Below are 20,078 nucleotides of genomic sequence, written 5' to 3' on the forward strand. Positions count from 1 at the left end.
CGCCGACGGTGGCCATTAAAAATAAAGAATGCCTGATCCTCCGTCAAGAGCAAGTGCTTGGTGTGTCCACTCTGGGCTACCGTAGACACACACTGTGCAACATGATGGCGTATTCTGCATCATCCCTCAGAAGATATGAAAGGCTAATTTTAGTGTCACTAAAACACAAGGATTCTTCGTTTCAGGTGATTATACACTAATTAATACATAATTATCAACGTTATATTCCGTTTCTGCCAAATGATCTCCCTTAATCCTTCACACTGGACCTTTTATTAGGCCATTAGTTAAACCATGTAATCCTTTGTAAAGTATATTTTATAAGAAAATGGTACTGTTCAAGAGAACAATTAATGCAGGTATTTAACTTAACATGATATAACACAATTCATATAACATTCAATAGTATTACATAAATTGTATTACATATAACATATATATAACAGTGTGTGCATTATGTAAATTTCAGATTTAATTTGAGTGATTCTAAGAGTGTGGTGATTTATGAACATGCAGCACCTCCTCTCTTATCGCAGCTCACTTCTCAAGCTTTCATCCTACAACAAAGTGAATAAATCAAAAATCCACAGCAAGGCGGTGATGGTGGTTATGGGAGGGGTCTAATCCTGGTATATTCCCTCAGCATTATGTAAAAGCCTAGACTGCTTCTGATCCTGTTGACCCCCTCGCAGTCACCACTTGGTACAGGCCACAATGCCGTAGCCCACTATCACTCTCCCCCCTTCCCTAAGCTGCACAGCTCCTTACAACCCTACTGAGTCTGTCTGACAGGGAGAGCGAGAGAGTGTGTGTGTGTGTGTGTTTGTGCCTGTGTGTGTGAGACACGGAGAGGCGGCTGCGATGAGAGTGTGAAGCAGTGAGAGGGAAAACCTTGAAAGAACAGCAAAGGCGATCAAAAGGGGGGGGGGGGGGGAGAGACGCTAAACACAGCAAAAAGGCAGAGCAGAGTGGGAGAAAGAGGAGAGGAGGGGAGGGAGGTAAAGTGTTCTGTGAATGCACTGTCTTTGATGGTCCTGGTGCCAAAAACTCAAGAGATGCAATGAATAGATGACCAGCCACTATACACACCAGCATCCTGTCCTGGAGCCTTGACAGGAGGGAAGAAGAAAAAATCCACACACACTCAAAGGCAAAACACTCTCGTCAGCCAGTCCCACATCCACTGGATCATGTCGTCTACTGGGTCAGCCAACCACAACAAGCGTCTGGCATGTAAGTAACCAACAGTGTATGAGTTAACAGAAATGCAGCTGAAGGGAAAGTGGTACTGAGCAGACTCACAGTATTGTACAATACACTGAACTTAATGTTCTGCAGGGATTTTACTTTGCATTGTTGTAATGTAACACTTAATGTGCTTTTTGTCATCCAGGGAGTGATTTACTACATTCATTTCCACAGTATGGTCTCTCAGGATATTGTTCCATAACTCATGCCAGGGAAAAGTTTTATTGCGCGGAGGTTATTTATTCCCTAATACTGCTTCTGCTGCGCACAAATCACGACTCATCGTTCAGAGCCTCTCAACAACACAGTGAACTCCTTAATGAGAGATGTTAAATTCTGCAGTTACATATCACATTATATTATAGTGTGTACAGTAGGCGCTACAGTATTAAGAAACCAGCTCCTCGGGGTGCATTAAATCATCGGTCAAGAAAAAACACAAAGTTATGCATGTTCAGTTCATCCTTTTTATTTCTCGGCCCTCATTAGCAACTTCTGTAAAAGAACACAACTTGTCCAAAGTAATGATAACAGCCACAGGCCATTTCTTTTTTTAATGAAGACAGCCTTGATGGTGGTGCAACTCTGTTGATGCAGATGAGGTTTAATCACAGTGAAAGGATAACAACTGCCTCTCAAAGTCTGACTAAGCAACAGGAAGAAGCCCTTTATATAGAACAAGGGAAGACGCGCTAACTGCTACCTGCCTGCAGGGGGGGGGGACATCGTGTCTTGCTTCTAAATTGAACTCATTACTGCACACTAGCTGTATTTTGTGTTTAAGTGATACAAGAATAATCTGCCTTTTTCTTATACTACGTGCTGCCTTAATGAATGCCTTTCTGTGTGAGGCAGAGCACGACATGCAAGCTCTGTGGAGTCTTCTGAAAGCCCTGTTTTGATTGAACTAAATGGGGAGGGAGCAGTGGACATGGCTGGAGGTCATCTTTGCATTTAGCCCTGAGTGATGTGCCTTAATGGCTTTGGGAATAGGGACCAGCCTGGGGAATACACTATCTGATCAGACACTTACAGAGTGGGCGGTTAGACGAGATTCAAGATATAGATGCACCGCTGAGATCAGAGAAACCTCAAGATGACTGTGAGGTAAACACCAACGTAGATTTTACACGATAGGTTCAAGAATGTGCTGATCAAGGCTGCAGGTAGAGCCCCCTGCAGTTTGACAGCAGTGGGACACTGGTATTTACTTCTACTACATGCCTGTATGTATACAGATATGTGTATGGGGGCGGAGAAGGAACGGGGAAGCATGGCGGGGGAGGTTCCTGTTGTGGTGCAGTGATCTCACTCATAAATGATTTACGCTTGATGGACCGCTGTGGCCACTAGGCCGGCAGAGAGAAGCCATTGGTTCGGTAAATAATAACAGTAATACCTAAAAATGATGAGGCCATATACTGCTGTGAGCTGGGTGACACCATCATTGGCCCCCGGTGGGGAAAAGAAGGAGCTGCCAGAGAGGAGGGGGTGGAGTTTAGAGATAGATGGGCTGTCAAATGTGACTGGCCATGCAGTGCAACTGCTTTTACGAGCTCTCACACACGAACACCCAGTCTCTGTGTTCGTTGAAAACAGAAAAGATGATCATGGGATTTCTTTTTTCCGCCTGCCACAGGGGGATTGAATGCTTCACCATGTGACTCTTTGGTTCAATAGGAACATTTGTTCCCTTCCTTCCAGTGCAGTTCCCAGGACTTCTGATGTATGACTGCACCACTGATGTGACATAGAGTGGGTCATGACGCATTTGCTCAGGGTTGAAAGATGCTGATAAGGTAGCCAGAAGAGAAGGAAAACAGAGAGAAAGAATTACACATTGCATTCTGGGGCTAAATAAAACAACCTGAGAGAATGATGTGTCATATTTGAAATGGGATTATGAAAACTAGCAGTGTGGATTATCAGCAGCAGAGCAGTGGAAGTGGAAAGAGGATCAGACTGTGCAAGAATAATCAGGAGGATGAAGAAATCATGTGCTTCAGCTCAACTGACACCTCTGGCCCCGGACCACCCACCCCCACCCCTCTCTGAAACACACACAGCAACCACCTCTGCGTGTGTTAGATTCCTAAATATGAAGGAAGTGCTGACGATCGTCTCAACAGCAAAGCAAGAATGAACATGTCTGGAGAATACAGAGAAGATAAAGAAGAAAACAGTGGGAACACACACAAACTGAATAGATATTATTTCATTTGTCTTCGTACTAAGAAAATCTTTCTTTCCCTTTTTCTGACACGCGACAAAAGCATGGCGTCACTGCACCCTTTTATTTGTTAGTATGTAGCTTAGCTGAGGCAAGCAGACCCTGTAAAGCCCTTTGCCTCAAATCACTGACACTACAGTTACTTTACACCAGGAATAAAGCACAGCAGGCTCAGGTTACATAACATCACGTTCTCCTTTCTTTGACAAACGCCTTTCTTTCCTTTTTTCTTTCTTTCTTTCCTTCCTTCCCTCTTTCTTCCTTTCTTTCTTTCTGACTTTCTCTTTTCCCACAACGTGAGCCAACACACACATCCTACGTGCATTCATGTGCACACAGCTAAGGCAGTAAGCTGCGTAGTCATGCACTACAATGTTGTGGGGTGTGCAGTAAACGGATTGTACAAGTATTACATAAGTATAAGCCCGAGGTAATTATGGTTCAGAGTGGGCTGAGATGAAGCAGGGACCTCTGGGTAGGGGGCATCGGTCCTGTCACAGATCACAAGTGTTTTGGGATTTCAGAGGGCAGCTCTTTAAATATTGTAAAGTTTAACTCAGTTAGTGACCAGAACCAACTCTGAGAACAGAGCGAGTCTTCTCCCTTGCGTTCTTCCACCAACCATTAAAATCACAAAATCACAGGAGCCTCATAGGTGGAAGAGCCATATCCCACATTTACCACCACTGTTTTTCTGGCAACCCATCATATCAGATCTAGCAGGTTTCATCACCCTTGACCATGATAACTTATAAAAAAGAAAAGACACCTTGCTGGCTGTGTTTGTCTATCCTGAGATCATAACAGAGACAGAAAGTTTTATTTGTTGGAGCGGACCTGCCTTCTCCCAGCTGAGTGTTGTACTTGTATGACATGTTGTTAGCTGTGTGATCTACCCTCTGTTATCATGGTCTTAACTAATGTCAATCAAAGCCAATGCTCAGCATTTTTTCTGAGCACTTCAACCCGTTGCTCCCAAGCACAGCGCCAGTGCCTTTCTGTTACAAAGAATTGTTCTGTGGAAACGGGCCCTAAGTTGCGGTTTCTCTGAGGCCAAAATTAAAGTCACATTAGTCTTGCCAAGCAACACATTTCTCCACATGTCAAAATGTGGTTGAAGTATAGTATCTTTTTAAGGGCCTTCACAAAACCAGAATCACAAGCAAAGTGATGAGTCAATCTGTGTGTTAATATATGCTTAAATCATTAGCAAGCCTGGCTACCTAGCTGACTACCAGCCTCTTAACAATGTATTAGAGCAAGGTGCTCTTTGTAGTCTGGTAGAATTAGAGTAATATAGTGAAAAAGTATGCCAATGGAACACTTTTAGTATAATGAGTCGCTCAATACTTAAACATAATAGATTACTGTTTCTACTGGTCTACAGATCCCACTAAACTGAAAACGCATCCTTGAATCACCCAGGCTTCAACTGAAATAAACAAATAAGTGAATATTCTCAGGCTGGTGATGTCACTACATGGTAAATGCCATGGCAATGCCTCACTTTGGGGAAAAGGTGAAGGTTCGTTGGAGAGCCTTCAGTCCTCAGATAACACCTTAATAGGGCTCCGTCTTTGAAATGAGTGGTGATCCCCGAACTGAGACTTGTAACGCTAACAACACTGCTTCTGTGTCCCATAGTAATCATCAACAGAATGAGCTGTGAAACCCTGCCAGAAGCCCCCTTTTGCATACAGCAGTCATGCTGAATTAATAATTCTGGCTTCTGTTCAAATAATATTGTCTCCACTATGCATCAGCGGTTGTTACAAAGCCCTGATGTGTTCCAGTCGAGCTTCGGCAGTCGTAGACGTAAAATACATCTGGTAAATCAGTGTGGAACCAGCAGATGTGGACTGGGACTTCCCTCTCTCTTTCTCTCCTTTTCTGTCCTGTTTTTTTGTTTTCTTCTTCCTCCTCTATAAGCAGCATCTCTTAACATCCCAAGGCAAAAACCTCCCCATCAAAGCAGCAGCCATCACAGCTGTTCTCCATTCCTTGACCCACCTACAGTAAATCCTCTCCATGTGACCTGAATTTTGTAGCCTAGATGTGTAAAGCAGCAGCCTAAATACTCAATGAGTTGCCTCATTTAACACCGGGACTATTTCATTGAACTTTTGCATCTTTAGATATTCTGCTCACCAACCCTTGCAGAAGCCCATCTTGAACATCAGTGTCCATCCTGTGCCTTTGTTCATCATGCCATCTTTTTTCGAGGACCATACATCACAAGCTCTTTTGTGATATCGGTTTGTCTCTAAGAGAGTTCAAGTTTATAGATGCTAAGTCAAGAGTAAACAACGTTGGATTCAAGGCTGAAAGTGGAGAAAAACATCAGCCACGAAAAGATCATTGGCAGTTAATAAACCCTGTCAAAAGCAAGGAATCCCACAACAGAGGATATGAACACCACCTGGTTCTCAAGCAGAGCATGGTAGTAATGTAACCTCAGCTAATTTGCATGGAGGCCTCCTACACATCTTTCACAGCAGGGTGGAAGAAAACTCAGAGGTTATCGAGATGAGTCAATCTTTTACATACATGTTTTTCCTCCTGCGAAGAGGCAGACAGATGGAGCAGCTGAGCGTTTGCGTGGGCCGGACGTGTCCACTGGCTATCTCCACTTGAGTAGTGAGGGAGAGAAAGAGAGACCCCATAAGGCCAGCGGGCATGACTGACGTTTACGTAAGCTGTTTAGTTTCATCATCATCATCATCAGAAGCCTCGTCATGCTGTTACATAGTAACTGGTTTATTTGTCTCAAGCTTCTGACTGGTCGTGGACACTGGCAGGCGGCCGAGGTGGCAGGAGGTTTTGGCAGCTTGGCGTATTGAGGACATAGAGAGCCACAAGAATGAAGTGTTCTAAGACATAAACATTCGTCAAACAACCCATGTTTGTCTTTAATTTGACACTAAAAAGGCGGTTGCTAACCTGGGGCTAACTGAGACTACCGCCACTGTCAGGGACATTAATTGTCATCGCGTCGAGTCATCTACTCACCGATCCGTCTTTACAGGCAGACTTTAGTGACAAAGCATTCTAATTCTTACATTCCAACTCGTGGATGTTTCATAGTGAAGTGTGATTAGTATAGTGTAATAGTGTACGGCAGTGGTGAGGCTGAAGTCATGTGACCGCGATTTAGTTCATTCATAGCCTAACGTTAGATCATCTTGCTAAATGAAATGTATAAGTCAGAAAAATCACGTAGGCTTTTAGTCAGTGTGACCTGGGTGAGGCTAACTTCCAGGTTAGCTTGCAAAAATACGTGTTCCCTTTTGCTCTCTATTGGTCCCCTAAATATGATGACATACCTTAATCTTCAGTGCCAAATGCCATGCAAGAACTGGTCACAAGCAGTTCCATCCCACTGTACTTTATCCTTTATCCTATCTTTATTCTTTGTGTCTCGCTGGACAGTGCTGTCAAAGGGGGGTATTAGTTAAGCCTAACTCATGCTGGCTAGGGCCATGATTTTATTCTTTGTATTTTTAACTAATTAATTTGTTGTGGTATTTGTAAGTGCATGATTCACATTATTCTGATCGGAGCTGGGCTGGTCGTTTGTCCTCAGAATGGTAACTCAAAGTGTGGCTGCACAAAGACTTACTACAAAGAACTTTCAACTGGTTATGAAACAGTCTAAATTTGATGATCCCTCTATATGACCTACATGAGCAAATAAGACCATCAGCGAGAGGACTGGCTATTTCTATGATTAAAATAGTTATTCTTATATTCTTATATTCTTATAGTAAGTCTGTAAAAGGGTCAGATTCTTATCCCAGTGAGTCTATAACAAAATGAACCTTGTTTCAGTTATGAACATTTTCCCACAGGAGGCGCCAGAATCAACAGATAAAGGAAAGTTCCTTACAGCAGTTTTAAGATGTCAGCTAACAGCACATTTCTGATGCCAAAAATACAAGTGATGAGATAAAAATCTTGCACTCAGTTATGTTCCTCTAGTTTGATTCATACATGACCTTTTTTAAATATTCATGTGTGGACACTACTTTATAATTAACAAAAGGCAGGGTTTATGTCTTTGACTGTGAATATCAGATTGTGAACTGAGTGGTTTATTGCCTCTACAGACAGCTTGAATGACAGAATACAGGGCTGCCAAGCACAAGTGTGGACACACTCACCCCCAGGGCTGTGGAGCAATGGCTGATAGACTAGCTTTCTCTCTGGAGATGGAGCCGTCTGAAAAGGGAGGCTGGATGCCACAGATTAAGTAAAAAAAAAAAGAAAAAGCACCCGAAATGTCTGGAGCTGAAGCAAAGCGAATGTTGTTGTTGTGCATGCTCCATCCATCTGTCGGCATCATGTGAACATGTTAGTCATGGAGGTGTATTACACGTTACACACACACACACACACACACACACACACACACACATGCTTGGTGACAAAATGAGCATAAACTAAATGGCATACAAACAAACACGTGTGCACACAAAAGCACGAATGCATGTGCAAACACACATACAGTGTACGTGAGCATGCATACAATCACAAACATTACAACACTGGTGACATGAGTCAAAGTGTCAGCTCATGGGGCCCACAGGGCCAGAGCACAATGTGTGCTGAGGAGGATGTAGCATGGTTATACAACCACAGCTGGACAGCCTGGCAGAGGTCAAAGTGGGAGGTAGATCTAAGGACAGATGCTCATTTGTTTTTCATAACACTCTGTATTGTCATGCATTGAAATAAAAACATATCTCAGTGACGTCATGAATTGCAGGCAGAGGGTGTCTTCAGCGATGTATAAGTTTTGCAGTAGCAGACTCATCCTTTCCTGCACCTTTTGGTTTCTTACATTTGAGTCCGTAAACACTAAGGAAAGAGTAACCGCAGATCAGCGATGGTACTTGACCACACTACACATCTTTCCATGTTGTGAAATCGCTGTGCTGTTCTCGTTACACACATTTTTCTTACTTGTACACTGGGTTTAGACAATTGATCAGTGTAAGGGGGTTACATACTACAGGATCATATATGCAAAATGTGATGAGGGAAACACACAGTCCAAATACGGTAGTTGTTTGTGTGCTGCTACTCAGTGACAAAAACGAGGAAATAAAAGAAGATAATATTGGTGAGGGAAAGGAAAAGGATGCACAGGCAGCAAGGTTTTTTATTATTGCCCTGAAAACATGAACCTGTCTTCTCATATTACAATAAAAATATTGAAGGAGGTCATGTATGTATTCTGACTGGCATAATGGGCTATTATTGTGCTCACTCCATACAAATGCATGATAACACTGGTTTCAGACAGTTACCGATGTTGACAGAGGAGAGGAAGAGGAAAGAGGGAGAGGGGAAAGAGCGTCTACTCTCATCGACGGTAACTCGTTCCTGGCTCGCCGACCCACTGGTGACTCAGCCAGATATTTAAACTGCTAGATGCCAGCAGGCATTGGCAACACATCAACCAGCACATGGATCATGCCTTTGAACAATACAGGCACTGATTGTTACACGAGGGAGCAAGCGCCGACATGATGCCGATCTTGGGCTTTTTTGTCGGCAACCTCAACAAACAATAGGCGACCAGAAAATTGTGTGTAAAATTTGTTTGGTGTGAGCTTAGCTTAAGCTACAGGGTAACAGTTAAGCTTTTGTCAGACACAAAACTTTAAAACCCTAAAAGCCAATCAAAAGACACACCAGCTAACTTCTGTCCAAACATCAACCAAAGACACTGTAATAGTGTGAGAATATCTGTGCACACATGCAAATCCCATCAGCAGATATTTACATTCACTGAATTGTTGCACTGTTGCAATGGAAATATGCAAGGAAGGAAGCTGCCTTTCAAAAGTTGTGTTTTGAGCAGTTGGCCACAAATGACTTTAGGTTACTCCAAAACATAGTTGCAGCAGATTTTCAAATATTTGCTTAATCATATAGCTACTGCGATGCCATTAGTGCAATCTTCGTTTGTTGAGAAACTGACTTTTAAACTTGATGTGTGTTTGATGACGACTGTTAGAGATCAGAAAAAAATGTCATGCAAACCTTTTCCTCCGGGCCGGCTGAAGCAAAGTGGGAATATAAAGGGAAAGAAAGAAAAAGGGTAAAGAAAACAAAATACTCAGTTGTGTATAGACACGATATGACAGCAGCTTACTAAGAAAAGTATTTCAGTTATTTCATTGAAGTAATTTCCCGATGCCACATTTGTTGGCAAAACAGGGCTGCTAGTATTTGTATTGGAAAAACATTGCTTTTGACATTAAGCACTGATAACATCTGACAAATTATACATATTCAATTTATCTTATTTTGGACGTTACTGTGTTTCTATTGGATGAGCTAATGGCCCTTCTGTTGGGAGGTTTGGCAACTACAAAGCAAAAGCCTGCAGCTAGATGTGGGTGTCGACAAGACTTATCACAAATTTCCCAAGAACTGGCTTCCACAATATTTATGACCAATTTTGGTACACCATTATTTTAACCATTAGCTGCCTGTAAGAGGGTGGCAAACAGTCACAAACAAAAAAACAAACGTGTCCATCTCAACAGACCTTCTTCACTCTGATTCCATCTGCTTTCCAGAAAAGATTATTTGTATGTTAAAAGAACACATACTTGGCTTGTTTCATGAAAGAAAGAAAGAAAGACAGAATCGACATGACAGCAGTAAAAGCCAGTTGATGTTTTTTAAGTGTGTTTGTCTTGTTTTTGTGGTCAGCGGAGACAGACAACTCCCAAAGGGTGTTGGACAATGACTCAGCCCAGCACCTGAAACTGAGGGAGAGGCAGCGCTTTTTTGAAGAGGTTTACCACCATGACGTTGACAACTACCTCCCCTCTTCTCACCTGCAGATCGACTGCAGGAAACGTGAGTGACAGTACATTCTTACATAGCGTTCTTACCTGGAGGCTTTTTAAAAAAAATCTCATACAGTGGTTGGTGTCCTGTGCTGAACAGGTCGTAAAAACTCCTTGTGAATAAATAAAATTGACTTGACTTTTTTTTCTCACACTCTAAGCCAGAAATCTTCACTTCAGAAGAACTTATGTACACCAATCTTTCTAGTTTTATTCCTATATTGTGAAGGTTTTTTCAGGGGTGTTTGTTCATTTACACACTGTTTACTGTATATGATGTAAAATTGTATTCTAAAAACATGACAAAAATCTAAAAATGTTTAAAATGTTTTAAATCTGGCTTCATCCACTGCTCAGATTTCTGTCCTGAAAAAGTTTGCAAAATAGTACACTTTAATACAAATAATGCCTCATTAGCCTATTCAAACACACAATTAAAAAGAAAAAAATATTGTCTTAAAGGAAGGGACAAGTTTCATGGTGATACCTAATAGTTAAGATGTTTACATCATCCACCTATCTCTCCTTAATTGTCATTATTTATTAACCAGGTGATTATGACTATGTGCACATCATAGGCCAATGTACAACCCCCCCCAATAAAAGAATATGCATTTGTATGTTCTTACCCACAGCACTTAAATCATAGCACTTATGTACCTTGCAACCTTGATGAATAGCAGCTATGATGCTCAGACGACGGCTTGAAAATTGTCTCAATTTTTTCGTTTTTACTTTCTCGATAGTGATACATTGTGAGTTCTTTCTTGTGACAAATGTACTTATTGTAAGTCGCTTTGGACAAAAGCGTCTGCTAAACGTCAGAAAGGGAAATGTACTGTACAAGGACATAGTGTCAACATTCAAATGTTGTGTATTGCTTTTGACACAAGCAGTGTGAATGTATGTTATTCGTGCTGGTGTGTCTGCATGTGCAGCCCCCATGGGAAGTATCTCTTCTATGGAGGTGAACGTGGATGTTCTGGAGCAGATGGACCTGATGGACATCTCCGACCAGGAGGCCCTTGACGTGTTTCTCAACTCAGGCTCAGGAGCAGATGAGGGAGCGCTGGCATCTCCACTACCAGGTGATGATTGCGTCTGAGCCAAAATTGACCTGCAACCACTGTACTATACTTTTAGCTATTCTCATTATCAACTGTCAAGTCCATTTTACAATTTTACATTGGCAGGCCACTTCACAAAAAACACTCCTAAAACACAGAAAGTCAGTATTTATTACTTTATGTCTGTATGTAGGAGAAATCTTTTTGTCAATGACACAGTATGATGGATTTTTTTTTTTAATTAGGGATGCACAATAATACCATCATGTCATTGGTATCAGCCAATAAAATCTTAAAAATTAAATATCACCATTGGTCAAAAACGAACATTTCTGATTAACTTTTTTTTTTTTTTTTTGCCCAGAAATTATGTACATTTTGCATTGTATATCTCCTTCTGCCAGTGGAACAGTTTGATAAGACTGTAGGTATAATGGGTAACATTTACAATTTCAGTGATAAGTACGTCCACAATTACTCTGCTTATTTATACACTTTTATACATTTTGCACATTTTTGTATATTACTTTTTATATTGCTATTTAATATGTATAGGTTGTTCCTCTTATTTCATTGTGTGGTTTTGTCTCTGTGTATAATGCTGCTGCTGCTGCTGCTGCTACACCGAAATTTCCCAGCTTGGGATCAATAAAGTACATCCACCTATCTATGTCATAATTACCAAGAAACCAATTATGATAATTACCTTAAAATGTACTTAACATAATGATATTCTGCTATTTTCAAACAAGCAGTTAATAAAAAGCTTGTTATTTCTATCACAGATTTCCAGGAAACTTGCATAACTTCTGCTGATAATTACTGCTTTCTGTTTAGCAGGCTACTGTATAAATGCATAAAGAGTATTTATTCCTTTATTGTCTATTTTGGACAATTTTAGGCCTTTTAATGTGTATGTATTAAATACAAATTTTATTTGTATGTATTGAATACAAATTATTATTATTATTTGTATTTATTAAATACATATTCATAGTGGCGAACTACATAAAATCAGAATTTAGGAATATGTCCCACAGTTGGATTGATCCGCTCAAGTGATAAAACTGGTGAAAATGTAAATGGTTAAAAAAAAAAAAAAACTTTAATTCAGTGACAAGCAACGAGTTGGAACCTGAGCTGCAAAAAATACTTTTTAATTCAGTGACTTGCTGAGAGGAAGTTAGACAGAGACTCGCTGGAAAATAAAATGGCACGATCAACAGAAGTTAAGAGGATGTTTCCAGGAAATGTGCTAGAGAAATGACTGGCTATTTATAAAATGCTTATTGGAAGAATATAGCAGATTATTACTGAAACACACTGCAATCATTTACAATACATTTTGAGGTAATTACTATGGTGACTGGAGGGTAATTTAAAAGATGTTTCAAATATGCTACTTTATAATTATCACCTACGTACCATGAAATGAATTTTTACTGTATGATATTAATTCCATTACAAGACAGACTTGTTATTCTGTGCAGTTAGATGGGAACGTATGTGCGGACAGTAAAGCTACACAGGCATCAGCAAGTGGATAGAAAATATTTTCAAATCTGTAATCGGCAAAAATACTTGCAAAAAAAAGGCACAACACTGTGCATTAACTACTGTAAGACATTTTACATGTAACTGAGCAGTCACATCTGAAAAACAGTGATTAAGTTTAAGAATTCCTGGATTTATTAATGCCTTGTTTTAAGCCCTCCTTGACACTTCACCTAATTTTATAAAAAAGTTTTAACGTGATCGAGTGTCTCGATCTCATTTCAGCTTAAATAACGTGAGCTATCACTCAACTCCCATGAACCCGGCCGAACAAACAAACTGAATAATGCAGGGGAACTCAGTAAAATAAAACTTGCACTGACAGATGAGTTACAGACATGTTCTAACAGCTTCTGCCTACAGATGCTGAAGACGAAGAGGAGGAGGAGGAGGATGAAGATGCAGAGGTGGTCTACAGGGAGCGGGCACCTTTGAAACGGCAAAATGAAGTTCAGCGCGGCACAAAGCCTCGCATGTCCTCCACCTCATCTGGCTCCAGTGACACCAGCGGGGCTGGAGCGGACACACCTGTGATCCAGTCGGATGATGAAGAGGTCCATGTCGACACTCTGCTGCTGACCTCTGTCCCTGACACCAGGGATGAAGAAACAGAGGAGGAAGACGAGGAAGAAAGATGCCTTGCGACTAAATCTTCATAAAGACTGAATTTGATTCTCTGTACAAATACATAGAGAGGGTAAAAAAAGTTCTCTCTACATATTTCATTTTGTGGAAACTAGCATGGTTGACCTAGCGGTGATTTGCTCTGTCGTTTGAATGTTTTCGTGAGTGAACCAGATTTTTCTTTTTCAGATGTTTCTTTATCCAAGCAACTTTTACAAACTGTTTCATTGTTTGTTTGAACCCTTGATGACAGGGCCAGCCCAAGTTTCCTTACATACAAACAACACGAGTCATCAACAACTCTCATGTGCTGACTTGAAGGAAATTGTCAGTTTAAGTTATGTTTGTCTAAGTACCAGAGGGAAAACCTCACCCATTTTGTGTCTTGAAAGCACAGGTGCTGAACAGATATGTGAAACAAAAAGGCTGCAGCGTATCTTTGCTTTACTGACAGGTTTTCAACAGGTCAAATAACAGAAACGAAGTTAAATCAGAGAACAAGTATGGCAGATTGCCTTCGACAGCATGGCTGAGGGCAATCTGAGTGGACCGAGTTCAAAGGCACATAGCTCAAGCTTAAGTCAAAGAATCAAGCTGCTTCTTTTTGGGATTTCGGAGAGATCAACACAACGCAAAAATGAAGCTCTGTGAGAAAAACCTAACAAAAAGGTTTCCCTCTTTGACAATGTTATCATGACTGTGTGCATGTGAATGGAACTGTGTTCGTAAATGCATGCCATTATGTTCTTGTTTGTGACGACATTTTATGTTTTCATTTATGTACGTAACTTCACAGTGATGCATTACTTAATGATGCAGGTGACACCTGCATGTTCCTTCTCTAATCCACGTGACATGTACCATGACAGTTTGGTATTTGTACCCGCCTGGAGTTTGATTCAGCGGACAAATTTTTGTTTGTTCATCCGCTTTGCAATGCATCTTTAATATTTGCGTAAAGGCGTGTCTGTGAAGGTGTGTCTGGTAAATATCAAAACAACCTTTTTACAGTGTTAATCATGATGTTAGTCTCTTCCTCATTTGAATATCTTGTTATGGGCTAAATAAAAAGAGAACTTACTGTTGAATTAACTGAATTTACTGTGCTTACTGTGTTCTGTGTTGACTGTCTTCAAATTTCATGCCAGAGCGAAGAGGCAAGCACGTGTCTGAACAGAACATAATTTACACTGAATTCGCTTTACATGGGGGGGGGGGAGTTCCAGGCCAGTATGAACAGGAGAGATGATTGTGAGCGAGCACAACCTGTTCTAATGTTCATATGGGAACCTGATATTTAAAAACGGCAAACATGACGAGCACACCCTCTCTCTCGGATGGCTAGAATGCTATTAAAGGCCATACTGTGTTCACCTGTCTGATACAGCGGAGAAAAGAATGTCTGCACAGAGAAAACTCTTTCATACTCTGCATACTGGCAGTTGATCCTCTCGCCTTTGTGCTTCAAGCTTTCTCGTTCTTCTTGTTTCACAAGTTTGCCCCTTGTTGGATTAAAGTTACTTGGTATTCGGTCTTTTATTTATCCTCTCTGTACTTCCTTTCTCTCTCTCTTCCATCTTACAATTCGATGAAGTGACCGAGGGCATTCACTCTTTCAGCTAAACCAATCACACCGGCCCTTTGAGCCAATCGTTTTGTTGCTGTCAAACTCAAACTGTTCTATTATCTGCTGCTATCAGCTGCCACTGAGATGTCAGATTAAACCCTCCTCGACCTCATTCACCTCCAGCTCTCATTATGTCCAGCACCCAAGGGTCCACTGAGCTAATCAGCAGTCCTGCTCCACATCACATCAGCACTTCACCCCCTCACCAAAGCCACCAGTGTCTGGACTTGGCTTGGATTTAAAAACAAAGATGTAACAATGAGGTCTAACTCAATATTTTCCTTTATTTCTTCAGCTTCCTTTTGTGCACAATGTCAAGTAAATTAATTGAGTTACTCGATACACATCTTTTTTAGTTAAGTCTGTCCTCGGTTGTCTCTAGAGATGGGTATCTTTACACCATTATTAATACTGACATTCCCATTGATATTTATTGCTATTATATTTATTAATTCCTTTTAAAAAATATTCTTATCGGTCCTTTTTCATGAAGAAACTACTGCCATAACAATGAAATACATCATCTGAAAAATTATCCAATTCAGAACAGAAATATAATGGAATGCAACTCAATAATATTTCACCGGGAACAAACTTAAACAGTAATTCAAATAAAAAATATTCCTAACATCAAAATTGTGATGACAAGTAATGAAGGGCACCGACTTCAGTTAGTATCAGTCCTTCTCCTTTTGCTGATGTGAGTCATATCCTATAGGTGCTGCCGGTAGAGGGAGGAGGGGCTGGTTTACCTTGGCAGCCAAGTTCACAGGATTTTTCCTTTATATTCTAAGATGCCTGTATGTTGCAATCTGAGCTAAAGAGTTAGACTACAGACAGCTTTCAGTTTGGAGTACCAGTAGTATAGTTAGCCCAGTCAGTGCGATGGCCTTGTGTAAAACAGTTTCTGCATGTTTACATGTTTAAACTTGATAAGGTGCACTGGGCATTTTAGTTGTGAAGGCTTAAAATCACAACTTTGAGTTACCTTCACTCGATTCACTTCACTGTCTCTACCGCAGACACTCTGCTCTGCTGCCACTCTTTGTGTTTATGTTGGGAAGCTCAGCAGGGGAGAGGCTGCAACAACGTCATAATAAACTACACCGGGCATTTATAGGTACAGTTAAAAAATACAATCTATAATTAAGTCCTGGGGCCCTTTTTATACTGGGTTTATGTACCAATCCAGAGTGTATTGTAAGGACTGGTGTTGTTCGTAGATCCATTTGTCAAGCTATGAAGAGCTGAACCATGCCTGACCTGGATTGGTATTGTCATCCATTCTATGATACAGGAGTTGAAACTGATTTTCGTCTTGGCAAAGAGCTTGCACGTAGTCTCTCAGTCAGAGACTAACATGTCCAGACCCACCGTCTTCAACTGCATATTCCAGTGCTTCAACCGATAGATGCACATGAGATTTCCACTTGATAGACACGCATTCATCAAAACTCCCCAGGTGGGGGACATAGTGAGAACTTCAGTGACTATGCACAGTGTCTATTAAATTCCTCATTTTTTATCACCATGAAATGTACCATTCCCTTAATGCTGCATACCCTACGGGGTTCAGATATAATGAAAAAATACTAATAACAGACTGTGGTTGGAGTTGAGCCATCATACGCTGCATCAACCTAAATTATATTTGCAATGTAAACCAGTAAAATCTTCCATAGTCACTGCATATTCCTTTATGTCAAAGTTAACCAAGCTTTCATTTGTGAATTAAGATCACTCTGACTCTGCCTTTAGAAATTTTAAATCCAGGAGCTTTAAGCTTAGATTGTCTCAATAACCCATGTTTTCAGATACCGCTCTGCTATCAAAGCTACTGAATCGGTCCAAGTTCTTAAAAGCAGAGTCAACAATAGTTCATCACTCGCTTCCAGTTCTACCACTTTGCCATCGTTCGTTTTTCATCCATAAGCACAGTCCATGTAACTCCCTCCCTCTTCACCAAGGTCATCAAAGATGACAATGAAAACAGAATAGTCTCAAAGAATCTACCCTCCAGTGCCTTGTATTCTAACCCAATAGCCCATGTTAAGACTGAAAAGCATTGACCGATATGCAATATAACCAGTTCCTACAGAAGATAACAGGACTTAATCTTAAAAAAAAACCCCAACTCTATCTCTATTGACGCCGTAGCACTTTCAAACCTCAAACTCCACCAACTTATTCCTCAATCCTGTTAAGTCAGACAATCATAATTGCATGTGAAACTCCTAGAGAAAGATAATTGACCTCTGAGTCTGATCAAATTCTGTCAACCCCCATTGTGTTTAGTGAGTAACAGCAATAAATGTAAAATGCAGAGGCAATTAAGTTTTAGTGACAGATTAACTGCATCTAAAAGCACTCAGATGAGAAACAGAAAACCACAGCACCGAGAAGAGACTGAACAAGCTAAACGTATTCAAGTAGGGATGTACCAAAGTCTAGTCTAGTCCCCCAACAGGAGGGGTTACACTAAGTGTATAAAGGTTTCCACTTTTGCTCTCAGATTATCTCCGTGGACCACCTTGGAGTGAGGTACCTGCTTTTTTTGCAATAAAACCTAATCAACATTCAACTCTGAAGACTGTGAGTTATTTGCTGCCAAATACAGTGTGGTGAGAAGTCCAAACTCATCTGTTTTTCCACTTTTCCGCAATCATCATCAGAATCACGGACAAACTTGTGTAGCAGAATCAGCATTTGAGCCTCAAAACACAGAGTGAGACGCCAGATTAAGGCTGAAACAGGAGTTTTGTTGGTGCTTCCTTTCAATGATCACAAAAATCACACACCAGAACAAATGGAACATAAACACCCATCACGGTGTGATTCACTGCAGTTCCAACATGCCATCTCGTCTTGTGACAACACGAAAGAATCTGAAGGTGACATGAGGATAAATTACCAGGGAGGAGCTCTCTTCTTCATCTCTCCACCACATGTTTCAGTTAGAGCGACGCTCATTAAAACTGAATTACATTCCCACACTGTCAGGACACTGACATGCAGAACAAGTTTGAATTTTGACTGAGACGACCAGAACGCCTTTTCACTGAAATCAGATTGGAAAATCACACAGGGGTTCTTCGTTTTCACGCCCATGACAGAATATTTCCTTTTTATGCGTCACTCATGACTTGCTGTATATCCGTGTGATAAGTGTTGGGTGGACTGGAATGAGAACACCACTAATTCTCACTGGAGACTACATTCTGAAACCCCACCTATAAAACTATTAAACATGCCATAGGGCAGATCACGATGATAAATGGAATGCAAGAAGTGTCGGAAAGCAAAGTTTGTTTACTCAGTACTACGCTTACAATTAAGATGTGCTTTTATTTATTTTAGGCTGCTTTATACTTCTATTTCTCAAAATTTCATACAAAAATGTAGTACCTTTTCATCTATTACAACTATCTGACAGCTTTAGTTACTAGTTACTTCTAAGATTAAAAGTTTACAACAACCAGTGTGTAAAGAATTTCTAAAATGATATATTAAGAGGCTTCAACCAAACACCAACTACCTTTAAAAAGTATTGTGGTTAAAAGCAGCTCAACCACGATAAGCTACAGGGTGAATACAAGGGGGCCAAATAAAACTCTGATTATATAGTATACAATGCCGTAGCATTACAGTGACACGGGCTATTCTGCAAATCAATACCTCTGTACTTCTATTTGAGTAAACTTTTGAATGCAGGGCTTTAACTCAAAACTGAGTATTTTTACATTCAAATATTGCTACTTTGACTTAGCAAAAGATGAGAATGCAGACAGACAGGCAGTTATGAAAAGCACCCACTAAGCTTCCATGGAACACTCACAATGAAAGAAGACAAAATTGCATTCCCATTAACAAATCATTTTTAATGATGTGGGTAAGTGTGAGCCAAGAAGTTATTTTTCCTAGGGCACAAATGCATCTGCCCATTTTGATAATTTGTGGTATTAATCAGAATGACAAAAATAGGGAAGCACATGTTCTTATGTTGGACCATAATGTGGCTTAAAACTACTAAATCTAAGGAACTTTAATGGATTAATAGTTGTCTCTGGAGGCATCCCAAATGTACAAGTGTAATGACAGAATACTCAAGTACTCTGTTATTGCACTCTGCTAACCAGCTCTACTTTAAGGTTAGGGCTCCAATTAAAGTTGCCTTTGGCAAGCTGGACATGCTCACTACTTAAAGGATTATTATCATTTGTAACTTAATCCTTTGACTCAATTTCAAGAAATGTGTCACCACTGGATTGCAGATCAGTTTTCCTTCTTCAGGCTGTGGGACACCATTACTCGTGTGTTGCACTCCAAACCTGAGCTTGATTTGCAACACTTTTTTTTTTTTTTTTTTAATGAAAAAAAAGAAAAGAAACAAAACTAGACCCAAATGGTGCCCATATTATGCATCTGTATGGGAATATGTATGTGGAAAAGTCAAATCAATCTTATTTATATAGCCAAAAATTATAATGACATCGCCTCAGTGGCCGTTACAATCTCTATGCTGAACGTCATCCTCTAGACCCCTCGAGGCGAGCAAGGAAAAACTCCCCAGAAAAGAACCCTCGTCAACAGGACAAAGTCTACCAAGAATTCTTGACTGACAGGTGGTTTAGTTGGCAGGAGAATACCATAGAGTTGGAATAAAATGCCTCTTTGGTCACTTATCTAGCACCTAGAGAAATTGAGCTATGTTTGCATGTGATGTAAGCCAGACATGAATAAGACAAGGTAACCTGAGCTATATGTGGGAGGGGTGTACACCTGAGCCGAGCCCTGTTTCTCAGCACAACATTGAAAGTCCACATTACCGTGTACTCTCTCATAAAATATGTCAGGGTACAGAC

The 20,078-nt window shown here is 40.5% G+C and overlaps 2 protein-coding genes across 8 annotated transcripts in view; one reads left to right on the plus strand and one right to left on the minus strand.

Annotated features, from left to right (window-relative positions):
• zmp:0000000926 (ataxin-1-like) overlaps positions 1–20,078 on the minus strand; it is a 79,818-nt gene that overhangs the window by 32,647 nt on the left and 27,093 nt on the right. The gene's annotated exons all lie outside the window — the stretch shown is intronic.
• LOC119022446 (dysbindin-like) lies at positions 795–14,677 on the plus strand. The gene is made up of 4 exons (XM_037103348.1): positions 795–1,233; positions 10,205–10,354; positions 11,283–11,432; positions 13,329–14,677. The coding sequence occupies exons 1-4, from the start codon at positions 1,191–1,193 to the stop codon at positions 13,622–13,624; spliced, it is 639 nt and encodes a 212-aa protein (XP_036959243.1). The 5' UTR covers positions 795–1,190; the 3' UTR covers positions 13,625–14,677.

The sequence above is a fragment of the Acanthopagrus latus genome, chromosome 7 (assembly GCF_904848185.1).
Source record: "Acanthopagrus latus isolate v.2019 chromosome 7, fAcaLat1.1, whole genome shotgun sequence".
Classification (NCBI taxonomy): Eukaryota; Metazoa; Chordata; class Actinopteri; order Spariformes; family Sparidae; genus Acanthopagrus; species Acanthopagrus latus.